This window comes from Ptiloglossa arizonensis, chromosome 2, assembly GCF_051014685.1.
Source record: "Ptiloglossa arizonensis isolate GNS036 chromosome 2, iyPtiAriz1_principal, whole genome shotgun sequence".
Lineage (NCBI taxonomy): Eukaryota > Metazoa > Arthropoda > Insecta > Hymenoptera > Colletidae > Ptiloglossa > Ptiloglossa arizonensis.
The window spans coordinates 32,860,989-32,884,903 of NC_135049.1; the positions used below are offsets into that span (position 1 = coordinate 32,860,989).

Consider the following 23,915-nt stretch of genomic DNA (forward strand, 5'->3'; position numbering starts at 1 on the left):
CGTTACCGGTCGCGTCGACTCGATCGAAACGGCGATCGACGATCGTAACGAGACTCGCTGCTCGAAATTCTGGAGAACGGAAGACTCCTCGAACGAGAACCACGAGGATACGCGGTCTTTCTTCCTCCAAAATCTCGCGGCAGCGATGCCCGATACGCGACCGCTCGAAGCTCCGTCGAATTTTCGAACGACTCGAAGAAGCTCCGAAAGCTTCCGTTTTCCCGCCGATCAACGCATGCCGTTCCACCGCCGCCGGGAAGGACCAGTTATCGATTCTACGCACACTCACCACACACGCACACACATACACGCAAGAATCGAGCGTCGTTTCGCGCGCGTAGCCCCTCGGTCGCGCGCGCCGAAACGACCAGCTGCCTCCAAGGATCGCTCTGTGAGAGATTGGTTAGACTTGCTTCTCGATCAGTGTCGGGAGACCGAGTTGTTCCGTTCGAAAGAAAGCTTTCCCGTATCCGCGCCGATTCGTCGCGGCATTTCTTTCCTATTTCGTCTCGAAGTAATCGCCGAACGAATCGCGAACGAGGCCGAAGACTCGACCGAGCGAGCCCGTTCGCGAAACGATTTCGAAGCACGACGGGACGGAATCGTGCGAACTTTCTTTCCTCGCTTCGACCTCCTCCGTCGTTTAAACGCTTTGCGGAGAAAGTTTGCGCGACCTCCTCGAGCCGCGAAGGATAACAAAAATTCGACCACCGAGAACGCAATAACGACCAAATTGATCGAGTAACGAGAAACGATCGACGTCGGGTGAAACCGTGTTATCGAGGAAACGGCCCCGTCTCGAAACTTTACGAGATTCGACCGAATCGAGATCCCAACGGAAGACGATTAAAACCTATTTTAGAGCCGAACGTTTTTCGGGCAATTTTACGCGGAAACGATCGAAAGTTTCGCCTCTGGATCGAGGAATTCAGCGGTGCGGATCCTTTCTCTACGCCGATAAATTCCTCGATCGGAAACGATTTCCGGTTGAAAAGAGACTACCCCCTGGAAGAAAGATAAATTATCGAACCGAGCGCGGAAAAAAATTTACCAACGGGAAAACGATGCAGAATCTTTGCTTGTGTTACGTCTGTGTGTTGGGTGTATTTTGTAGTATCACGAGGCGCCGCCAATTCTATTGGACACCTTGACCGTCGTGAACTTGGTCGTCACCCTCCTTTTCCTCATTGAGTGCATCCTTAAACTCGTCGCCTTCGGATGCAAGGTATAGAAAAAGCCTCTTAATCACTAACTCCACTAACTTCGATCACACGCAACTATTTTGTAATATATACCGTACATAGTGATGGGACCAATTCGACGACCTTTTGAATACTTATTGAGACGGATACGTATCGATTTCCAAAGTTCCGTGTAGCCTGGTTTCTTCTGGTATCGATGCAACGGTCGTGCGAGTTGATCGCTTTTCGCGCGGTTCGTTTACGCGATCAAAGATTTATTTTTTGTATTTTTCTTTAGAAATCGTCGGAGACGCACCCCTCCGATAGAGAAACGTATCGTTGATGACTAACCGCGTCTCAGTCCCATCACTAACCGTATATTACGTATTGTCTTTTTTTTGTTTTTACTTCTCTACCCAACCGGTCGGTCACCTTTCGTGCTCGCGGGGATAGCGATATTTCGCGAGGGAAAATCACGGGAGGATAGATCGTAAAACGTAAGGAAAAGACGAGAGAACGTTCGACTAGCGCCGGAAGAGAAGAATTTCCGAGTGAATCGTGGCTGGTACATAAAGCGATGGAACGCGATCGAAAGATTCGCCGTTACTCGATTCTCGTCCCGCATAGTTCGATCGGCGTAAGCAAGTAGAAACTGTTGCGAACGTACGACCCCCTCCCTGTTCTTTTGTATCTTTCAGAGACACGATGCAGGAGCGATCGAAACGTGATACCGATCGATCGCGAACGGTACTCGTGAAAACAACAGGGGAACGAGAGTGAAAACAACAGGGAAAAAATGTTCCTCGATGGCTCGTCGTTGCATTTTATCTCGAGCAAATTTGATCGAAAACGATCGAACGCAGACTTTAATTTAACGCGCGACTAACGATCTCTGCTTCTGATTTTTCTGTCGAAAAGCAAACGCAAATATAACAAGATTCGATTCGATCTCGGGTTTGCCATGGAAATAGTCGCTTCGAATTTACGAAATAAAGAAATCGCGGTCGCTTAGGGATCGGTGTCCACTCGTTTGACGCTTTCCTCTTGTTTTCGCGAGTCGAGGCTCGTCGACGTACACTTTCGAGCCGCTCTCTGTATCTGGAATAAAAAAAGTTAGAGTAACGTGGGCGATGGCACCGAGAAGCTGCGATAGAGTCGATATCGCGTTTTTCAATCTTTCCCGGTCCTCTGGAAAAGACGAAAGCTCTCTCGCGAATAATCGCGTTTCTCTCTCTCTCTATCTCTCTCTCTCTCTCTCTCTCTGTTTCTTGTTTGCTCGTTACTACCGGCATGCTCCCGTAGATACTTTTTTTTTTTTTAAAGAGATCCCGTTGCCCGTGCTTCGGTCGATCGCATCGATCGCCGAAAGCGCGCGATATCCGGTAGCTCGTGCAATCGGCTCGAGAGCTTCTCGTTCCTGGTCTTTCGACGAATGGAAACCCTCTCGAGCTGGAAGAAAAACCGGAGAGACGGAACCGCGAGATTTCCTCGCCGCGGCAGCTTCTCGCGTACCCTCGCGCGATCCTGTATCGTAGAGATCCCGTGTATTACGTAGTATTGTATTCGATGTGCGAGCAGTTCCCCATCGGTAACGTTGAACGCTATAGTTTCTCGACTTACGAGACCTCCAAGTAGAACCGAATTACTTCCCGCGATACTTTGGACGTTTTACCTAAACTCTTTCCTCTCTGTAATCGTTCACGATCACGCGAAGAACATTTTCGACAACGAAGAGATATGACCTTTACTCGAAACACCGTACGAAAGCACGACTCCTCGCACACACCTTTAGTTTCTCGTTCATAATTAGCATTTACGATTCGTCCAAGGGTGCGTGCATACGTACAACGCTTACATACACACACGCACACGCATACCAACATGAAAATAAACGACAGACTCACGGAAAGATCGGATCCGCGAGGCGGAGACGAGCTTTCCTTTATTCTTTCCGTAATCGTAACCGGACTCGTAGTTTCTTCTTTAGCGCTAGTTTCGCAGACATCTATACACACTTAGAGGCCTTCGAAGTTTGCTCGAAGAGTTCGCGGCCTCGAACGAACCTTCGAATTCGACGAGCGCGCGAACGAACCGACGGACCAAGCGAAACGAACCGAAACGAACCGAAGCGAACCGCGTCCCGCTTCGAGATCGAGAGAGCCGAGTTCGAGCAAACTTCGAGGAGGTAGCAGGCAATACCCGATCTGCGCGACCAGTTTCCTAATCGACTTCTCTTTCGATTCCCTCGCGAGCAGAACTTCTTCAAGGACGCCTGGAACACGTTCGACTTCATCACGGTGATCGGCAGCATCGTCGACGCCCTCGTGATCGAGTTCGGGGTACGTAAAGCTTCAGCAAGTATATTCGTCGTGCGAACCGCTAAACGAAGTAAACGTTCAGAGCGAAACCGTAGTCGACCAGAGGAGACGTAGCAATTGCCCCCAGACCGATATCTCATTGACCGATGAAACCCCGAAGAAGCATCCGATTCCCCGTTTAATTGTGCGACCCAATGTTGCTTGATTGTACATCTCGAGTATTGTCTTTCCTTTAACCCCTTTGCTGCTTCTTTAGTTTCAGCCAACGTGTACAAATATGTATATAAACATATGATAATGCTAGCAGGTAAATCGACGATCTTATTCGAATCCCTACAGTCTCATTGTATCTTATGCGTAGCTTTATGCTGCATTCATACGCTACACACCCACAATGTACATTTTCACACTCGCAGCACAGTATACGATCACCACGGTTCTCATAGCACACGCGTAATGCCGTCACGGGTGTTGTTCAAAGGGAAACGCTCGTTCGAACAATCACGTGTAACGAATGTATCCTTGGTCTCGTAAACGACCCAGCAAAGAACGATGTAACGCCAAATTACGAAACGTCCTCGATCGAACGGTCGAGAGACACTCCGGTGTCGCCCTACGAGCAATTTCCTTTCGAACATCTCTCGCGTCGTATAGTAACAGAATCGAATTCTCCGAACAACCGACGTAACTACAGCACTTACCCATCAAGTATTTCTTTACTCCTTTGTAGTAGAAGTATATTTAACACCCGATGTAAAACACCGTGCTACTTTCCACACATGCCGTAATTGAGTTCTCCAGTAAACGAGCGAGATAGTCGATCGTCGAAGCCGCATCGAGACCGCCCGAGTCGAGTTCTCCCTTAAACCGCTTGCACTCCTCGTAGGTTTGTTGAACCGGCAGTGATTAACGAGAATTTCGTTGGCTAACTTACCTTTGGATGCCAAGGTAAGCCGAGCCACCCCCGCCCCCCTATCATCGAGCTTCGCGTAAAGAGAGATTTGTTTAGAAGCGGTCTCGTCGCTTCTTCACGGTCTCGTGAGAGCTAATTGTTACCGCAAATCACCGCTAGTTTTGCTCTGATGTTCGCGTATTAATAAAGATCAGTGTGCGAACCGTCCGATCGATTCAATAATCTTGCAATATCGTGTTTTCTTGTGCTAGGAGCGGTTTTCGAGTGGCGGCCAACTAGGCGAAAAAAAGGTATCAATTTTGTCGCATTTACACGACGGACGTAAGCATCGGTCGATTCGTTTACGAAAACGGGTTACCATCCTCGAGCTCGTGGATCGCTCGAAACGAAAAGATACGACGACTGAACGACCGTTCTCGAATTTATATTCCTTCGTCTACATCGTAACCGACCATCGAATTTTTATCCAGAACTACCCGTTCTCGGTACACGACGATGTTCGACAAAAAGACACGAGATATTCATACATTGCATAAATTCATCCACGACACTTTGTCGCGGCAGCGCAACACGCTCTCTACATCTGCCGTGTGCACACAGCCCACACAAGACAATCTCGAATGGCATATGGATGCGGTATTAACGCGCGATCAAAATTTTGCTTCGACGCGGTCGGTGGTTCGACCGTAGCAAATGGGTTTAACGAACGACGCAGAGAAACTACCTACCTTGGAGAATGAAAAGGAAATAAAATAAATAAATAAAAAGAAACGTTCAAGCTCTCCCGATCAAGATCCACGATTTATCGATTTCAATTTTTTTTCACTCGCCGAGCGAATCGCGATCGCGCCCGTTAAATGCAAATGCAATGCTATGAAATATTTCCACCTGGCGGAGAGTTGGTAGACGAAGGGTACGGAGAGGTTAAAAACGTTTCGCGGCTTCGTTCGTGCACCGAGAAGGTTCTCAAGGAGCCGTCCAAGGGTTCGAACCTTCCCTTCGACGCGCGTCCTCGAACCTAGGACGTGACGCGCGCGGAGCCACCCCCCTGAAATCCGCGGCAAGCTGGCGGAATTTTTCGGGGTTAAGTGCAATTTCCTCTGTCCTCCGCAGGAGAACTTCATCAACGTCGGCTTCCTGAGGCTGTTTCGTGCCGCCAGGCTGATCAAACTGCTCAGACAGGGGTACACGATACGAATTTTGCTCTGGACCTTTGTACAATCCTTCAAAGTGAGTAGAAACGCTCCGACGAGCTTCGTCCCGTCTCGTCTTCGGCGCAAGCTACCGCTTACGGTGCGAGCGATTCGTCCCTCGAATCGCAAAGGATTCGTAAAGGTCTCGAAAGAGGGCAAAGGGAAGATATTTCGTTTCGCTCGCGCCGTAACCGCAGCTCGAGAGATTCGACCGCGATCCGATTCGGTAAATTTTATCTTTCCAGGCTCTGCCTTACGTTTGTCTTCTCATCGCGATGCTGTTCTTCATCTACGCGATCATCGGTATGCAGGTACGTATTCGCTCTCTCGGAGTACCTCGTCGAACGTTCAACGAAACACGTCTAGGTCTCGGTATCTGCGATCCCGTGATTAACGTCGAAAGGGCGCACGAACGGGACGTTGGTTTTTCACTTCTTGTAGTTTAACGATACGAAATTCCGGGGCTAGCGAATACGGTGCACCGTGAGTTACCAATGTCCGATCGAAACCGAAACGTTGAGGCGCGCTCGGTCGGAGCGAGACGAACGCGACACGATTTACAGGAAGAGAAAACGTTAAACGATCCTCGGTTGCGGTTCGCGATTACTGACCCATGAAATTCCTCGTTGTCAGGTCTTTGGAAATATATCGAACGATCCAGGAACAGCGATCGATGATCACAACAACTTTCAGTCCTTCTTCGCCGGTATTATGTTGCTTTTTCGGTGAGTCGAGCAGCTACACGCAACAAAATTTCAGAGACGGGGGTTGAAGCGAATCGTTTGGCGAACGAGAAAAAAAAAAAACAAGCTACCGATCCGTGAAACAGTTTCGTTCGCTGTCGAAACAAAACAAAACGAAAAGTAAAAAACACGAAACAAAAGACAAAAAAAAAGGGAAAGGACATAAAGGGAAAGAAAGGAGAAAAGAAAGAATAAGATTACAATTGGCGTTGAGAACGGTCGGAACGAACTGTTCGAAAGCGCGATGGACACGAGCGATCGGTAGCGAATGGTAGAGAGTATATTGGGCTGTTGGCATGAGGTTTAAGGAGAGTAAGCTGCTCGATGTGTCAGTCTGTTGTAATTGAACCCTGCAAATTAGACTTCCCATAGACAATTTGGTACCACGGTGATGCTTGCCCTAGATCGTTGAAGTTGGTCACGGTACAGCGATACTCGAGAGAACGGGGAAAATAGTCCACGAGAATGCTCGATCGGGTCCAGAGAGCGTAATCGGCGTAGAATCGACGGTGCTCGACACATCCGATTCAACGGACCAGGTATTCTCTCGAGGTACTCGCGTATCGATTCGAACGAGAGAGCAAAAAAAAAAAAACAAAGTTCGTAGCTCGTAATTAATGTGGTGGATGCGTATTGCTAGAGGGTAGCTCGACACTATCACTGTGTACACTACTCTTACTCGAACGTCGTAGAGACCGAACATTGTACAATCGATCGATCTTCGAGGTTCACGAGGTTTCCACGATTGGGAAATACGTATCGTCGGGTCCGCGGATCGATCGCGATCGATAGGACCGGCTTAAATTTATCATTCGTCCAGAAGGAAAAACCTGGTTGCTAATGCTGTGCTCGCCCTTTGGCCGCGGCCCTTTTTCTTTTTCTCGGTCTCAGATATTCGGTAACATCGCGCTGGATCCCGAGAGTTCTATTACCAAGCACAACAATTTCCAAAGCTTCATTCAAGGTCTGATGTTGCTTTTTCGGTAAGTAACGCAACACGAACTACGATAGAGAGAGAGAGAGAGCGAGCGAGCGAGCGAGTGAGAGAGAGAGAGAGAGAGAGAGAGAACGGCTGTTTCACTTTCCTCGGTGTTTTCTTTTCATTTTTTTTTTTTCTCTCCGTAATTCGAGCAACCTCGCAAAGAGAAAGAGAGCACAGCTGAAATTCACGCTCGCGATCGAACGAGTCGAGAAAAACTCGATCGTTCGTGGACCAATCTCTCCGGGGTTCAGAGAACGGAAGAAAATCTTGCGAGGAATCGCGGAGAGATCGTCGACTCTCGACGCTTCCCTTTTTCGAGCCAATCCTCGGATACGTTGGACCACGGAGGATCGAGGTTCGACGGCACAGCTTTCGCAAAACTCGGGAAACGATGAATAATTTAGCGAAACTCGATCACTCGAGGCGATAGTATCTTTAACGTCGGAACACTGCACCCACTTGAAATTACTGACACACCAACATAAACGGGCCAAGCTACGCCTGAATTTCCGTATACTTCTCCAACTGACACGCAGTAGATCGATCGAGTAGAGAATTTGTGTTACCGAGCAAGTATCGCTTTTGGTGTTTTGCATTCGGTTGCGAAGGATCGGTTCATTTCGTGCATGTCGCGCCTTCAAAGGCGGCTCGAATTCCGCGTTCGAGCACCGAGCACATTATCGTCGCGTGCAATTTGCCGCTGGTACGTTGAAAGAAATCGACGATCGAGAATTCGTAGCGATTCCGCGAAACAGGAACCGTTTCGTGGAAGTTACGTTCCCAGTGCCTGGCCATACCACGCTTGAGATTCGGTAATATTGCATGCGGCTCGAAGACAAAGGAAACCGGACCGACGATTCCCCGAGGTCCTCCCGATTATTTTCCATCGAAAAGTACTCGAGGAGAATCGCGAGCTACGAACCGGAGACGATTTCCCGGAACCGTCGGGAACGTTCGGAGACACGTTGGATATTGTAAACGAGACGAGGAGGAAAGGTGCACGGTGGATTGACGGAAACGGTGTTCCCAGGTGCGCGACCGGCGAGGCATGGCCGAACATCATGTTGTCCTGCATCAAGGGTCGCGCCTGCGACGCGAGGGCCAGTAAACAGGAGGCGGACGGCTGCGGCTCGAACATGGCGTACGCCTACTTCGTCTCGTTCATCTTCTTCTGTTCGTTCCTCATGCTGAATTTGTTCGTCGCCGTCATCATGGACAACTTCGATTACCTGACGAGGGACTCCTCGATCCTGGGCGCCCATCATCTCGACGAGTTCGTCCGCATTTGGGCCGAGTACGATCCGAACGCCACCGGCAAGATCCACTACACCGAGATGTACGACATGCTCAAGAACATGGATCCGCCGTTGGGGTTTGGCAACAAGTGCCCGAACCGGCTCGCCTACAAGAAGCTCATCAGGATGAACATGCCGGTGGACGTCGACGGGAAAGTGAACTTTACGACCACCCTGTTCGCCCTGATTCGCGAGAATCTTAGCATCAAAATGAGATGCGGTGAGTAACCACCAACGAACGAAACTTCCGAACGAACACCGACGATTCTAACGAACGCGATCTATCGACAGCCGACGAGATGAACCAAGCGAACGATGAACTGCGAGACACGATCAGAAGTATCTGGCCCCTACAGGCGAAAAAGATGTTGGACGTTTTGATACCTAGGAACGAAGGTAAGGATAACCAGCGGTGTTCCGTTCGGTGAACCTTTCTAACGAAAGCGTCCGCGGTGCTGTTTCAGAATTAGGCCGAGACAAGCTGACCGTTGGTAAGATATACGTCTGCCTTCTGATACTCGAAAGTTGGAGGACGACTAGGTTTGGTCAGATAGAATCGACCGGACAGGTGAGTGTCCCGTCAAATTCGGCTCGAGTTTCACTCGTACGAAAATCGAAGCCCCTAGCGATACCCTCCCTATTCAGACAATAAACCTACGGTCGCGTTCCCGCGATCCTGTTCGTCGACGCTCGCCGTTTCCTCGATCGATTTCGTCGTTACGTTACTCGCGGGTCAATGTATCGATCGACGCGGCCGAGTCGAACGAACGAAGCTCGCGGGAACCGATCGAGGATTGAGTTCGAATGGATGTTTGTCGTTGGCTTCATCGTGGTAGGATTTCACACGGCCGGTGTGGAAGCCACGTTTCGAAACTAGAAATTCACCAAAGAGTCCAAGTAGCTTCTTGACAACCCACGAAAGCTTAGCAATCGCGAAAAACGAATGTCTCGCGACCCGTCGACGGTTTCGAACTACTCGAGCGTTCGGAATGCGTCGGCGCCGCGCACAGTCTATCGATGATAAACAAAAAAAAGAAAAAAAGAAAAAGAAACAATTGTTGCCGAAACTAGCCACGATTCTAAGCTTCCATCCCGAGTCCCAACATTCTGACGCTATATTACTGTGTGCTCAGTAGTGCTGAGAATTTTCAAAAATTCGTACGTATTTGAACGAGTAAAGAAAAATCGAGATTCCCAGCCGCGTTCCTTATCCCAGCGTGCTCGGCTCTTCGTACGCGGGAATTTTTAACAAGAGACGGACACGCCCCGTAACTTTCCTATCGTTTCGACGATCGTGTTCTCCACGGCATTACTCGAACCGAGTAAATCCATTACGTCCAGCTGGGATAACGAATCGGCCCAATTAGTTAATTATTACTTACGAACAAAAAAGACGTTCAATTTCTGTCTGTTCGGTCGAATTAGCGAAGTCAATATGTGTAGAAGCAGTTCGATGTCACCCTTCCTTGAACGTCACAATACGAATTTGATGCAACTGATTTAACGTAGATCGTCCAAAGTCGATGCATCGTTTGCCGGTCGATTTTCGTTTCAAAAATTTAGGGCGGAATCGACGAGAAGAATATTGATCTTTCGTACCCTCGAATCGACGAAGAATACGTTGTTTCGGTTTCAAATCTTTCTCGTTTACGACACACGATGGATCGACGCTAACACGGACTACTTTTAGAAAATTAGGTCAATATGATTTTTGAATGAGTTACGATTAGAACATTAGAGAAGAATCTGTGTGTTGAATTTATTACGTGTTTCCATTAAAGAGTCATAGAAAGAGAGTACGACAACGAGGTTTGAACCTTCGAATTACTGGAGAATAGAATTACATTTATTATTGTTATTATTATTATTATTATTATTATTACAATTATAATTATTATTATTATTGTGGTTGTTGTTGTTATTATCGTTATTATTACTGTGACATTAGTGTAGGAGTAATTTATATTCGAATTTAACTACAGACTTTTATACTTTTATGTACCTATATAACCCCAGACAAGAGGATGTTCACGCAGCTCTCAATCATCTCTTTGTGTCTTTTCTCTTTGTTTTCCAGAACGATAACGATCTTATCGATAACGATAATGCTGGGCAAAGTCCTGCAGCCCAGGCGGTAGTACTTACTTTTTCTCTTACTTATTATCATCTTAATACGGTTTCTTTCGTTTCGTTTTACTTTGTACATTCACGTTTGTTTTACCAACACGTTTTTTTACACGACTCCGACGTCCACTGCAAAGCACGAATCGATAAATTCCAAACGGTCCGTGTACGGATTATCGGTTAAACGTGGTTTCGATCGAGAGAAACGGTGATAAACGTACAATTCGAATTGCCGATTCTTTGCAGCGGACGATTTACTTTCTTCTGTATATAATACCGTTTACGTTCTTTTTATATTCGACCAATCACCAATTCGTACAGAGACACAGTAGCCTATCGTGTACATAAAGTAATGTTAGCCTAAAAACGATTTTCCTAGGTACGTATGTATATCGATCGAGTCTGTAAATATCGTTATCTTTTTGCGAACTTGGTATCGGCAGTTGTATCTCTGCTACTTTTTCGATCTTGTACGTTTTTTCTTTTTCCCCTATATGCATCGATACACACGGCACACACGATTCACCCACCGACACACGTTACACTCGTACATTTTCGTTCGAGTTCCGTTCCGTTCACATCTCGTAGACATTTATTCTTTTATTCACCGTTTCCACAACAGTCACCGTAATCGCAAACCGAACAACGACGACGCAACGGCGGTTGCTACCCACGAGACGAAGAATTTTGTCATTTAACGCTTTAACGTTTCGACGAATCGTCGAAACGACGAGAAAACGTAACCCGTCAGCCGCAGTTGCGTCACGAACGGAACCACCACGATCGCACACTCGAACTTTTCTTCTTTCTTAGGCACTTGATATATCTATTTATTTAGCGAAAGTATTTACTAGAGCATCCGTCGGGTTCACACGATATATAGAACTTTTAGAAACTTTAGTCTTTCCTTCAAAAGAATTCTCCTTTCTAACAGCACGTTTCCTCTTCAGATAATAAGCAATTAGTTTAGGATTAATACTTGAATACTGCTAGTTGAACATCGCGTTTCGATTTTGCGCATCGTCGGGAAGGAACGATCGTCGTTTCGCGAGTTCGTAATCGTTGGTAAATTGGCGCCGTATCGTTCGCGGTTAGCTCGGGCGACGATGCGGAAAATCGCGCGGCTCTAACATTATTTAGTCGTCGTGTCGGTGTCACGTGGGTGTCGTTCGCACGTGCGCCCATGTGGATCGGCTCTTTGCCCCCCTTACCTCCTTCGAGAACACGATATAGCTGTGCGCAAGTAAGTTACCTAGTTCGTCGAACCTCGTAGAACGAATTAGCTCGAAAGTGATACACGAACCGGCGAAACTCGATCCTCGAACATAGCTCGCCTTTTGCCTCGAGTATCACTCCGTTAGTCGCAAACTTAGCGATCACCGATTTCCGACTTAACTCTTCTCTTTGGAACGATAGCTATCCGTGCCCCGTGTCATTTTGCCCGCTAGATAGTGTTCGACATAGTCGATCTTAGATCCAGCATTAGAGACTTGGCATTTCCGATTCCTTGAGAGCGAACGTTCTTGTTACGAAATTCTGCTGCAACTCTCATCCAGTTTATTTTCTCTTTTTTTTTTCGTTTCTTTTCTCGAATTTTTGTACCTCGAAAGAGCTCTTAACGTTAACCGTAGTTGGATCGAGGAACTCACTTCTAGATTGGAAAAAGTTTCGCGAAAGAAAAGATCGTCGCGCACGACGTGCGTTCCTCGAGTTAGATTTATCGGCGTCTCTTGCTAGCCGAACCGAACTTTTCTCTCTTCCTTTCTTTCCGTTTCTCTTATCTACTCGTAACACTCTCCAGAAGACCATTCGGCATCACGTAGCGTAGAAACTGTTTCTAGAAAGTTTTTTGATCGAGTACCGTCTTCCGTAGAGATTATGCCTTGCTAAATAGTATAGTTCTCTTCCGCGATGGCTTAACGGCTCAAACACACGGTTTCCTTTCTACGATAGTACACGCAGCACTCAGCACTCGGTGACACGTCCGCGACACACGCACACGTACACACACGCAACAACACGAAAACAACGATTACCACCACGAATCGAGTAGTCAACGAATTTTACGAGTCGTTCTACGGATGATTCGCGGCCATTTTCCGCGGGACAAACGATGCTGTGAACAACCAAATGTTTTTACGGCGCGCCGACGAAAATTCATTTACGCCGCGCGAGAAACTCGAGAACGCGATTAGCGCGATCCGAGGGATCGCGGTGTGTCGCGGGCGAATGATTTTCGTCGTCGAGCCGAGGAAAGAAGGGACTCCCCCCCCCCCAACAGGGAGCCTTTCTCTCCGTAATCGAAGTAAATAGTTGTAGACGAAGTGCTCGCAAGGACACTTTGCAAGTTCGTTTCGTGTATTCCAAGTAATTGAGTTGAAGGTGATTGACAGTAGTAGACGAATCGTAGCCAAGTGTGGCGTAACGTGTAGGCATGTTGGTGAACCGAGTAAAAACCGTAAACACTTCCGACCGTTTATCTAGACGATATATATATATATTATGTATATGTCTGTGTATACGATAGACCGAATTCGTTAGCTCCCCAAGTAGCATCCCCGTCACATTTGTTCGTTGCGATTGGCTTGCGTACTATGTTTGTCCACGACTTGTTCGCATATGTGTATTGATACCTTTAACGAAACATCGGCGAATCGTCGACGTTCCTCCCGTGAGAATCCAACACAATTCCTCTATTTATCTCGCGAAAGGGAGACTAGGAAAAGCGAACGTTGACGTTAGAGTTGGAGGAACACCGACGGTTCGAGCATTTTGTTGCATGCTTGACTAACGTTTGCTATTCCCACAGTGCCGTAAACGTGACGAGTAAATAAATGTCTTTAATTGCATATGGTAATCTTACGCTCACTCGTAAAACACTCGACAAACGTATATAAATGATAATTGACGTTCGTGCGTAAGATATAGCTTTTGTTCTATTTTGACAAACATATACAGGCTTTGCCGGAGTGTGGTCCACCCGCGGCGCGAAAACGAATTCGTAAGAGGGTTTTTCACTTTTATCGGGACTTTTGCCGCAATTCTGTGCGCACGACACGCGTATTTGTCGACGGTAACGGCCACCCGGTTTTTTTAGCGACACTTTCAAGTGCACCATCACGATGTACTCTCTCCTGTACAGCATGGCCTACTTTCGATCGAAAGAATCTCTCGCTCTCTCTTTTTCTCTCTCGCAACCGATTCGTTCTCTCCGATTCTCTTTGCATACGCACGCAAAAAAAAAAAAAATAAAATAAAAAAAAATACGTAAGAAGGTAAAACGAGGAAACGAAAAGACGGAAAAAAGGAAAAAGCAAGAAAACACTTGAAAGCCTGTATGTGCCTGTACATACTGTACGATAATACGGGTTGGCTCGGGGATCGAACGACCTTCGGAGCGTCGATCGACGAGAAACAAACACAATACCGTAGAAAAACGTAACGACCCAGCTCTGATAGCCGGTGTGGTTTCGCACGTTCTCGACTTTAGCAATCGGCCTTCCTCAACTGCATACTGGACATGGCGGCGGTTAATCACACCGGAAATAATCACGGGACCGGAAGTAGGGCGAACAGCCTCGAGCCGGTGGTACGGCCAACGCCGGAAACGAAGATCGATCAGCAAAAGGAGCTCAGGGAGGAAGACGATGGGGCCCTCGGGGTCGCAGCCGGCGAGCACAGACGTCACCGTAGCATCAGGTGCGTTGAAAACTCCCGATACACACCGATGACCGGTCGAGACGGTAGAAAACTAAAGGAACGCGATCGTTTTTCGTTTCAGAAATAAAAAGGTGAACTGGAAGATGTCCCACCAGTACGATATACTAGGCAGCAGCGGAGAGAGTAGCCAGGGAGGGGGTGGGTCTGGGGTTGTACCCGTAGTTAATGACGAGGATCGCGCCCCTGAGCTAGAGCCATTGCTGGCTGAGGTGCCCTCCCAGCAGGATCAAAACTACTACTACTACCACCATCACCATCACGACCAATACTACGATACCGACAAAGATCTATACTATGACCGTCACCACCACCACCACCACCACCATCACCATCACCATCATCATCATGCTCACCGACCACCCTCGTACTATCAACACCAGAATACCTACGCACCTCGCTCCTCGATCCGTTACCACAAGGTCTCTCGGCTCGATTCAATTAAAAATCAATCCTACCGCGAATTCTGATAGCTTCGCACCCTCGATCGGTCGCGATGTAGCATTCGGTGATGCTTCGTACGTCGATCTAGCGCGGCTCTGGATCGCGATAGATCGAGGACAACTCGCCAATGATCGGGACGCGTATAGAGACGACGCGCTTCGTTGGTTGGAAACCGATCGAAACACGGCGAAATTTCTACGTAGCATCCGAATGCGACGACACGCTTTCTTAGACTTAGACCGTTCGCCGTTAGACTAGGGCTCTGTGCGTCGCGATTAGTTTCGAGACACGCGGCGGAAGCGATCCTTCCGTTAGAAGGATGCGAGACACCATTTTAGTTTAGCTTGCGACTAAAACAGTGAAATTCCTGATAGACGGAGTCGAGAACACCTTTAGATCGGGTAACGTTTTTCATTCCAACGACACTAGACTAGGCCTAGATCTAGTTGAATAGATACGAGTTTACGACGTAAATCCGTACACGGAACGACGAGTTGGCGCGCGCGCGCGAGTTAGCAAGGATCAAGATCGATCCGCGATCCGCGATCCGTCCAACCACCTAGATGGACAGGTTCTCAACTTTACTCGATGGGATCGTACGGTCCGTTTGCCTCGCGAATCGATCTTGAACGCCGACGAGAAAAGCCCTCGACCCGTCTCTAGACGAGTTTCGTTTACACTCGCAGGGTACCGAGCCACGAGTCTCCGTTGCTACGGGGCTGGCAATTTTAATCGACGATGTATCTTTGAAATCGTCGAGTCATCGAACACGCTCTTCGTTCTCCGCGTAGCGACGGAGACCGATCTACGATCGAACGTCCCGTGAAAGCGGATCCGGATCGAAGAGGGATACGGATCGAGTGCTCGTCTCTTTGGCGGTAGCATCTCTGTAAATACCAACGATTAGAACCGATCGCGTTTAGCGAGCAGTCACCTAGATGATTCCCGTTACCACCTAGATGACTCCCATTACCACCTAGATGATTTCCACAGCCACCTCATTACCCGGATACAACATTCTTAGCGATCGTTGAACGTCGATATTAGAGAAACCCCACCCTTGTCCCTAGCTGCTTTCAGCCTTGAGATTATTCTCGAGAGCAACGAAGCATTCGCGGCCGAGCGAGCGAGTGCCTCGTTCTCCGTTTTGTCTCGTTGTTTGTCGTAATCCCATTGTACGTCCGCGACCCGGTAAGTAAGAGACACCCTCTGGAAGGAGTCTCGACTCAAAGGTAGTGGATGGACACGACTCGTTTCTCTTCTATCTCTCAGCCAGTCACTCACCCCGAGCGAGAAACTACTCAGCAAAGCATGCGCATGCCCGAAGGAAACTCTTTTGACTGCATGTCTCTAACACGCGCGCACATGTGCCTGTATATCGACTACTCTGCTCCATTTCTCGCTGATTGTTCTTCTCATCTTCGAGATCGTCTACCGTTTATCGAATGGACCGTGCGGGCCGAGCCTCCGCGCGAGCACTCGCGATACGAATCGCGCGCAATTGGTCCGTTGGAGAGTAAAATCGCGTTCCCGTTGATCCAACGGGTTCCCCGTGAAAGCGTTCGCGGAGGCTCGGGCGCAGAGGTTCGCGTTTCGGAGGCAAAAGGCGTCTCGAGTCGAGAAAGATGTACCACGATTCGTTCGAGGCGCGAATCGTTAGCAACGAAGGCAAAGAACCGGCGACACCCCGACTCTCCTTAAATACTCCTGACTCGCGTCGATCCTCGGTACCGTTCCCTAACCGACGAGTCTGTTCCGTTTAGATGGAGCCTCAGGACGTCGTAGTTAGCGACTCGCGAGCCGGTAGTCTCGAGAGTCTCACCCACGCCGGCGAGAGACTTCACCCACCTGCCCATCCGGCCAGACATCCCTCGCGTTCACCGAGTTTAAGGTAACGATCGTGCTTCGAGGTTTGCCCGTAGAACCGAGGGAACCCGAGGGTGAACGCGATTCTACCGGGCTCGGTGTTCGTTTCTTTTTTCAGGAGACACTCGCCGGTCGTCCACGGATCGCAATCGCCGAGGCGACCTAGGTACGATCATCACGGTCATTATTACCACGATGGACCAGGGTTTAGCGACACGGTTAGCAACGTCGTCGAGATTCAGAGACACACGCATCATCCCCATTCGTCACAGTACAATCATCGGCACAGGATGCGAGGTACAAGACAGCAATGATAATAACGGCGAAGAGAACACGGTGCAACGATAAGTCCTTTTTGACGAAATCCACGCTACGAATCTCTTTCGCGCCGATCCTCCTCCTCCACCGTCCCCGGCGATCGAAATCGAACGAGATCGAGTCTCGCTCGGCCCTGAGAAACGGCGAGAGATTCGTAGTCAGGATTTACGAATATACGAATGTCGCTATAAATGGTTTACTCGCAAGAGGCAGAAGCTCTGTGTCACTCGATGTAATATGTTTCTTCGTTTTGTTCTGTTATGCGCCTACAAAGACTATTACGACCACTGCGACTATTACGACGATGGTAATTTCTTTCGCAACTGCGTTTGATCTCCCTGTTCCGAAGCAATTTTATTACGTATTATCAACCTTCATCTACGATCGTTTGGCTTTCACCGTTATCTCGTGTGTTCTTTACCTATTTTTACCTACACAGTCAGAAACACGGCGAACCGACACAGATCCCTAGTTCCCTAGTTTGAGCAACCATCGAACACAACGGACACCGAATAGCGAACGAGAGGTTCCCCCCCACCCCCACCACCCATGATTCGTCTCGACCGATAGATTCGACGAGAGAGCACGAGAAGATTCGTTTTCTCGGTGCGGCCGGGACGCGCGCGTCGAATCGACGAGAAGATCGAGGATAAGCTCGTTCTCGAAATTTTCAACATTTTTGCTTCTCGACTGTCCCGTAAATGTCTTTCGAGAACTCGAGGCCCCGGAACGATGCTTATTTTTATTTTTTAAACACCTGTCTGATCTGTACGAGAATCTATTCGCGCACGGGAATAGATACACACGCTTCCGGTAACGAGCACAGTTGCACACTCGGAACGCGCACACTTCCCTCGATCGTCGCGCGCAGCGACGAGCAACCGACGCGGCCGTTTCCCGATGCTAACCGTAACGCGAGGAACATTTTCGATTTCTTTCCTCGTCGCTGCGCGTAAGAAACTTTGCGCGTCCAACACCGACCCCTCTCATCGTAGACGATTGCACGTTCACCCCGTAGAGATCCGCTTGGAAAGTGTTTGTTTCGCATCTCTGTGCGTGAGGCTCGTGGCATGCGGCTCGTTGAATGCATCGAGTTTCGAATCCCCTCGCAGCTATTACCAGAACCGTCCTCCTCTGCATGCCGATCACTCGACCCGAACGTCTCCTCCCCGACGATCGGGCCTTCGACCTCGACCGCTGTCCCGAGTCTCGGGCTCGATATTGTTCGTCGGTCTAGCCGAAATCCCGAATCACCGTTCGAACGACCCCTAGACGGTTCCCCGGTCGTCCTAGACGACCGTAACGACGCGAGCTTCGAATCGTTGGCTCGCGAGCGTTCCCTCTCCCAACCTTCGAACCGATCCCTCGTATCGAGCGCCCCTCGAATTTCGAAGCTCCCTAGGATAGCTAGAGTTACGATAGTAACTAGTTGCGGTTGCGGAGAACCCGGGGGAGCCGAACGCTGTAACGCGGATTTCCGTCAGGTCCGTGGAGCGCCTCGACCAGTCCGGCGAGGACACCGAGCCCTATCCATCAGATAGAGCGCAGCCGTCATTACGGGACGACCAGCCTGGAGCAACGATCGAGGAGCCCGAGCCCGATAGGGGGTCGTCAGCCCGCTCACGTGCACCAGCATTATCATCGGCATCATCCGCATCAGCACAGCTACCCGGTCTTGGTGACGAGGAGGGGACAAGGCCGGCTGCTACCGCCGACACCGAACAAACCCTCGACCCTGCAGCTCAAACCGGCCAACATCAACTTCCCCAAGTTGAACGCTTCGCCGACTCACGGACCGCACGTACCGATCCCGCCCGGAATACAACATCCACCCCCTGGACACGTGCCGGGGATGCAGCCTAGCCACTGTCCCCTGAGCTTCGAGCAGGCCGTGGCGATGGGTCGCGGTGGTCGTCTCTTGCCCAGCCCCGTGCCCAACGGGTACAAACCGCAGCCCCAGGCCAAGCAGAGGACACCCAGGTGAACCTTTTTCGATTGTCGCTTACCCGCACACGCGTTCCCTGTCGTCCATTTTCTCGCACTCCTCTCGCGAAAACCCCCCCTCGTTCGTCGATTCGAACGATTTCTCGAAATTGACGTTCGATCTTTGCCTGTTGCTCTCCGCGCAGGTCGAGACACTCGGACAGCGACGACGAAGACTGGTGCTAGCCAAAGTGGGACCCTGGACGGTGGTCCGGTGACGTGGACGCCCCCAGGCGTCTTTGGGTTTGCGCGTGAATCTTCCGCACCGGGAGGCGCATCAATCGAGCCGATCCCGTGAATTCGGGAAACGGTGGTAATCGATCGACCGATTTCCCGGAGCTCGAGTACCTCGTCGGTGTCGATCGATCGATCGACGATCCCGGCCAAGGAGGAGCCTCGAGTTCTGCGAGTCGGACGGAAGGTGTACGCGACCGGAACAATCGACGGACAACGATCGTGAACGCTCGCTCGCTCGCTCGTACGAACGAGGAAGCGGAGGATAAAACGGGTACACCTCGGGAACGGAGAGACGTAGCCCCGAGGGAACGAGAATCGACGACGAGGACGCGGAGTCGTAAACGGGTTCGAAGGAACGTACGCGACCGAAACGAATGCAACATCGGACGATCGTTACAGGGGAAACCAAAACTGGAACACACGCGTATTACGGAACAATCGTCCAGGGCAACATCGAAGCGGACCGTGTGCCGCGACGCGATGCGACGATTGCGAACCTCGATCGGAGCGATCCACCGGCGACCAGCCTCGACACGCGCGAGACCGCCCGGACGCTCGATCGCGGAACTTGATCCAATTTTCACGTGAAAACTATCTTTCGTCTAGAACTTTGAAAACTTCCTTCGCTGTGCTTTTCAATCGACGGACCGAGCCGAGGAGGATCCACTTTTTATACGATTATACCGTGGGAAGGAAACCCGTTCTACGTAACGGTCGAGAGTCCGCTTCGGATCCCTTTTCGCGCGAAACCGACCACATCGAGGATCATCGAGGATCATCGAGGATCATCGAGGATCATCGACGATCACCGCGTCGAAGAAAACGCGAGACGAGCGCTCGTCGCGTCGGGGACGGTCTCTTCTCGATTCGTTTCGAAGCGGAACAGAGCTCCTCCCCGACGAATCGCGTTCGCAGCGCGTACGAATCGGCCGGGAAGGCAGCCCGTTCGACGCGAGGAACGACGGTCCGCCCGACCTCGAACTTTGCACGGAGCTCGTTCGATCGAGCGACCGACCCGGGAAACACCTCGAATCGACCTCATCGACCTCATCGGCGAGCCCGTGCAAAGATACACCGACGAAGCGAACGAGGCTACGGGGAACCAGAGACCGCGCGCACGCAACACTATTCGCGCACGAGCATCGTAGCCCCGGTTCTCCTCTAGCCGCGACGATCTTTCCAATTTCTCTTTCTCTTTCTCTTTCTCTTTCTCTTTCTCTTTCTCTTCCTCTTTCTCTTTCTTTTTCTTTCGCGGAGAAGATTCACGACCCACCGATAACAAGTTTTCGCGGAGACCGGTACACGAAACGTATCGAATGGAATTACCAAAAGTAATCGGTCGCTTCGTAAACGGAGGGGTTTATCGTTGGAAATCGTATTCGAAGCTGCGAGCCTCCCGATATCTCTGTGCGCGCTGAACGATACATCGAACTAAATACGTAGGAATTTTTACCAAACCGATTCTCTTGTATCGTAAGAAGTATTCGTTGGTCGCGACTACTGGCTGCTTTCGCGCGGTCGCTCCGATGACACTCCGTTCGAACGTTTCAACGGGAAAGAGATAGGTGTGCATCTTCGACACCACCCAACACACACACACGCAAACACGTACGTACACGTATCGCGCGGAGAAGCCAATCGAACGATTCTCCGCTCGCTGAGAGAAAGAAGAAAATAGGAAGCGAAGAGCATCGAGGAAAGGAACGATCGCGGTATCGTTGTTCCCTAGTCTCGTGGCTCGTACCGTACGATCGAACGACCATCGCTCGACCACGAAGCAGCGAATAACGAAAATCGAGCAATTGGCAAAATTGGTGCAACGTGCGACGAAACGGAAACGAAAACGGAAACGAAAACGGAAAACGGAAAACGAACGGCGGAGAGGGCCGGAGTTCCACCGTTTAAAAAGTACGAGAAACGAAAGGAAGACGGAGAAGAAGACGAAAATCTCACGAGCACTTGTAAATTACCTCATAATTTTCGATTAAAAGTTTACCATCACTGCTACTAATACCGTTACTATCACACCTACGAGAAAGAACTATTCCACTACTAATTATTACCGCTACTACTAATAACTACGGCTACTACTATTAATTACTAAATACTACCACTATTACCGCTATTACTATTACTACTACAATTTACTACCACTCCTTACCACCGCCATCGATACTACCGCTACACTACTATTACTACTATTTACTACCGCAACTACTACTACTACGATCGTTACTATTACTATTACCACCGTTCGACGACGACACCACCACGACCACCTCTACTATCGCCGCTGCTGTTACCGTTACTACTACTACTTCCGCTACTACTACTACTACTACTACTGGTAGCAACTACAACTACAACTGCAACCGCAACCGCAACCGCAAACGCAACCACAAACGCAAACGCAAACGCAAACGCAACCACGACCACGACCACAAACATAACAACAACTACCACTATCCCTATGCCTACCCCAACTACTATCACTATTACTTCTACTACTACTACTGCTACTACTACTACTACTACGATTACTGTTACAAATAGTATTATTACTACTTTTACTAACGCTACGATTACCGAAACGTTTTATTAAAAATCACAACCACTGCTACTACTGTTGTTACTACCACTACTAATCGTACGGTTAAAGTGTACGAATCACTCGTCGGAACAAAGTAGGGAGGCATCGATCGATCGATTCACACACTCGCGCACACGTATTCGCATACAACACACACGGTATACGGAACACACGCAACGCATCCACACACACGAGTAAAAAGCGACAAAAAAAAGTAACGACGAACGAACGAACGTTATTTCGAATTCGCGGTGCGCTTAAAAATACGAAGAAAAAATTATATTCGCGCGTACGCAACGTGTGCGTGCTGCGCCCACGTTTCGCCCGAAAGACGCGAACGATTGCTAAACGAACGCACGCGCTGCCGAATCGAGTTCGTGTAATTATAGAGAAGAGGAAGGATTTAAAGAGAAAAAAAAAAAAAACAGAACAGGTGTAACATACTGCCAATCGTACGGAGGTGTTTTAAGTAAACACACGCAAGATACATAAATTTGTGCGTATGTGTGTATATATGTATATACGCACACGCGCGTGTATATATGTATGTACATATATATATATATATATATATATATATATAAAAAAAAAAAAGTAACCATACGTCTTTTTTCGCAGCACGTATACCCGGACGTCTACGCGTAGGTAGATGTAAATAAATACGCGGAAGAGGAGAGAAATGGAGCGCGATCGGGAACGAGAGCAGCGCGAATGCGTAGGAACGTCGATCGAAGACGATCCGTCATTTTTCGATACCACTTTGCACTTGCCCCGCGTGATCGGCGCGCGTTGATTTCGACCGAACGCGATAAACCAGCGTTGGACGTACGCGCGGCTCCAGAGACATCGTTGATCAGTCGCGACTCTCCGACTCGAACGACAGAGCGGAAACGAAAGAGAGCGCGCGAGCGGCTAAAGATCGGGATACACTCGTCGACGATACGCGGATGCTCTTTGCGGTTCGAGGTTCTCGGCGATCGAACGCGCGTTTCTTCTTCCTTTTGTTCCATTGGCCGTCGAATCGTTTCCTTATTCTTTCGTTCTCGCGCGTCCCGTGCTCGCGAATCGAATGGACACGCGCGGGACTGTACAAGCGCCGAAAAAGAAGTGCCGTTACAGTTACGAAAACGATAAAGAGAAAACGAAAAAAGAGAAAAAAATTACAATTAAACGAGAAACGAATAAGACAAGAGCACCGAGAATCTCACGAGCGTACGTTTCGCGAAGCGCGGTCGGTGCTGAGCGTGGTTTTTTCCCTCAAGTGCTTTGTAAACTCGATCGTATTTCGTATCGTCGCGTTTGAACGCCGTTGTAAGGGGAGTACGCAGGTATAATGAATGAAAAAAAGTGAAAAAAAAGAAATCGGAGAAACGACGAAAGTGGAAAAGAAAGATGCGCGAATGGGAATTCGAGTCGCTCGGTGCACGCCGACGCGTTTACGCTTCTCGAGAAACGGTTCGTAGAAACGGCGAGACGGGTGATCGTTCCGACACTTTCACTTTCGTTCGCGCATCGTAACGATTTCTCTGTTCATTTTCTCGTTCTCGCGCCTACTCGAGAAAGTAACTCCTTTCGGTTCGAGTGTTCGACGCTAAAGCTTTCCGTTCGATTCGTAACCACGGATCGGTTCCTTTCGTTACGCGTACGCGAAAGCGTTGGGAAGCGTACGCGCGAGAGTGGGGTGAGACGGAATATTATTAAAAATGTTTTTCTGTGATAAATCCAAAGAATCTAGCCAGATCGACGATACACCGTCGCGTCGATGGACAATTTTCTAGCCCCGATACGCGTTTGTACCGAAACGTCAAACGATACACGGAGCGCGGCGAGGAAACGAAAGAACGAGCTGGACGCGCGAGCGAACGAACGAAACGAAAGCTGATCGCGAAACGGAAGTAAACCGGACGAAAGACCGTAAAACGGGGAGCGCGCGGGAGGGGAAATATTCACCTTAGCACGCGAGCGTGCGTCTCTGCGGTGCGTGTCAACACCGGAAGTCGAAATCTTCAAA

The 23,915-nt window shown here is 49.3% G+C and overlaps 1 protein-coding gene across 14 annotated transcripts in view; it reads left to right on the forward strand.

Annotated features, from left to right (window-relative positions):
* Positions 1-19,626, forward strand: part of LOC143143594 (voltage-dependent calcium channel type A subunit alpha-1) — a 41,371-nt gene extending 21,745 nt beyond the window's left edge. For 2 of the 14 annotated variants that reach the window (XM_076304988.1, XM_076304987.1), the window contains exons 17-32: positions 3,437-3,520; positions 4,664-4,702; positions 5,526-5,642; positions 5,851-5,916; positions 7,240-7,331; positions 8,361-8,845; positions 8,917-9,021; positions 9,090-9,193; positions 10,703-10,759; positions 14,240-14,448; positions 14,531-14,888; positions 16,674-16,801; positions 16,895-17,073; positions 17,369-17,401; positions 18,579-19,074; positions 19,224-19,626. In XM_076304988.1, coding sequence (XP_076161103.1) covers positions 3,437-3,520; positions 4,664-4,702; positions 5,526-5,642; positions 5,851-5,916; positions 7,240-7,331; positions 8,361-8,845; positions 8,917-9,021; positions 9,090-9,193; positions 10,703-10,759; positions 14,240-14,448; positions 14,531-14,888; positions 16,674-16,801; positions 16,895-17,073; positions 17,369-17,401; positions 18,579-19,074; positions 19,224-19,263 — 2,592 coding nt within the window. In that variant the 3' untranslated portion in view covers positions 19,264-19,626. Of the gene's footprint in view, positions 1-1,114; positions 1,226-3,436; positions 3,521-4,663; positions 4,703-5,525; positions 5,643-5,850; positions 5,917-6,238; positions 6,331-7,239; positions 7,332-8,360; positions 8,846-8,916; positions 9,022-9,089; positions 9,194-10,702; positions 10,763-14,239; positions 14,449-14,530; positions 14,889-16,673; positions 16,802-16,894; positions 17,074-17,368; positions 17,402-18,578; positions 19,075-19,223 lie in introns of all 14 variants that reach the window. The other 12 variants (XM_076304992.1, XM_076304993.1, XM_076304990.1 and 9 more) reach the window with 12 other exon arrangements.
* The last annotated feature ends 4,289 nt before the right edge of the window (positions 19,627-23,915 follow it).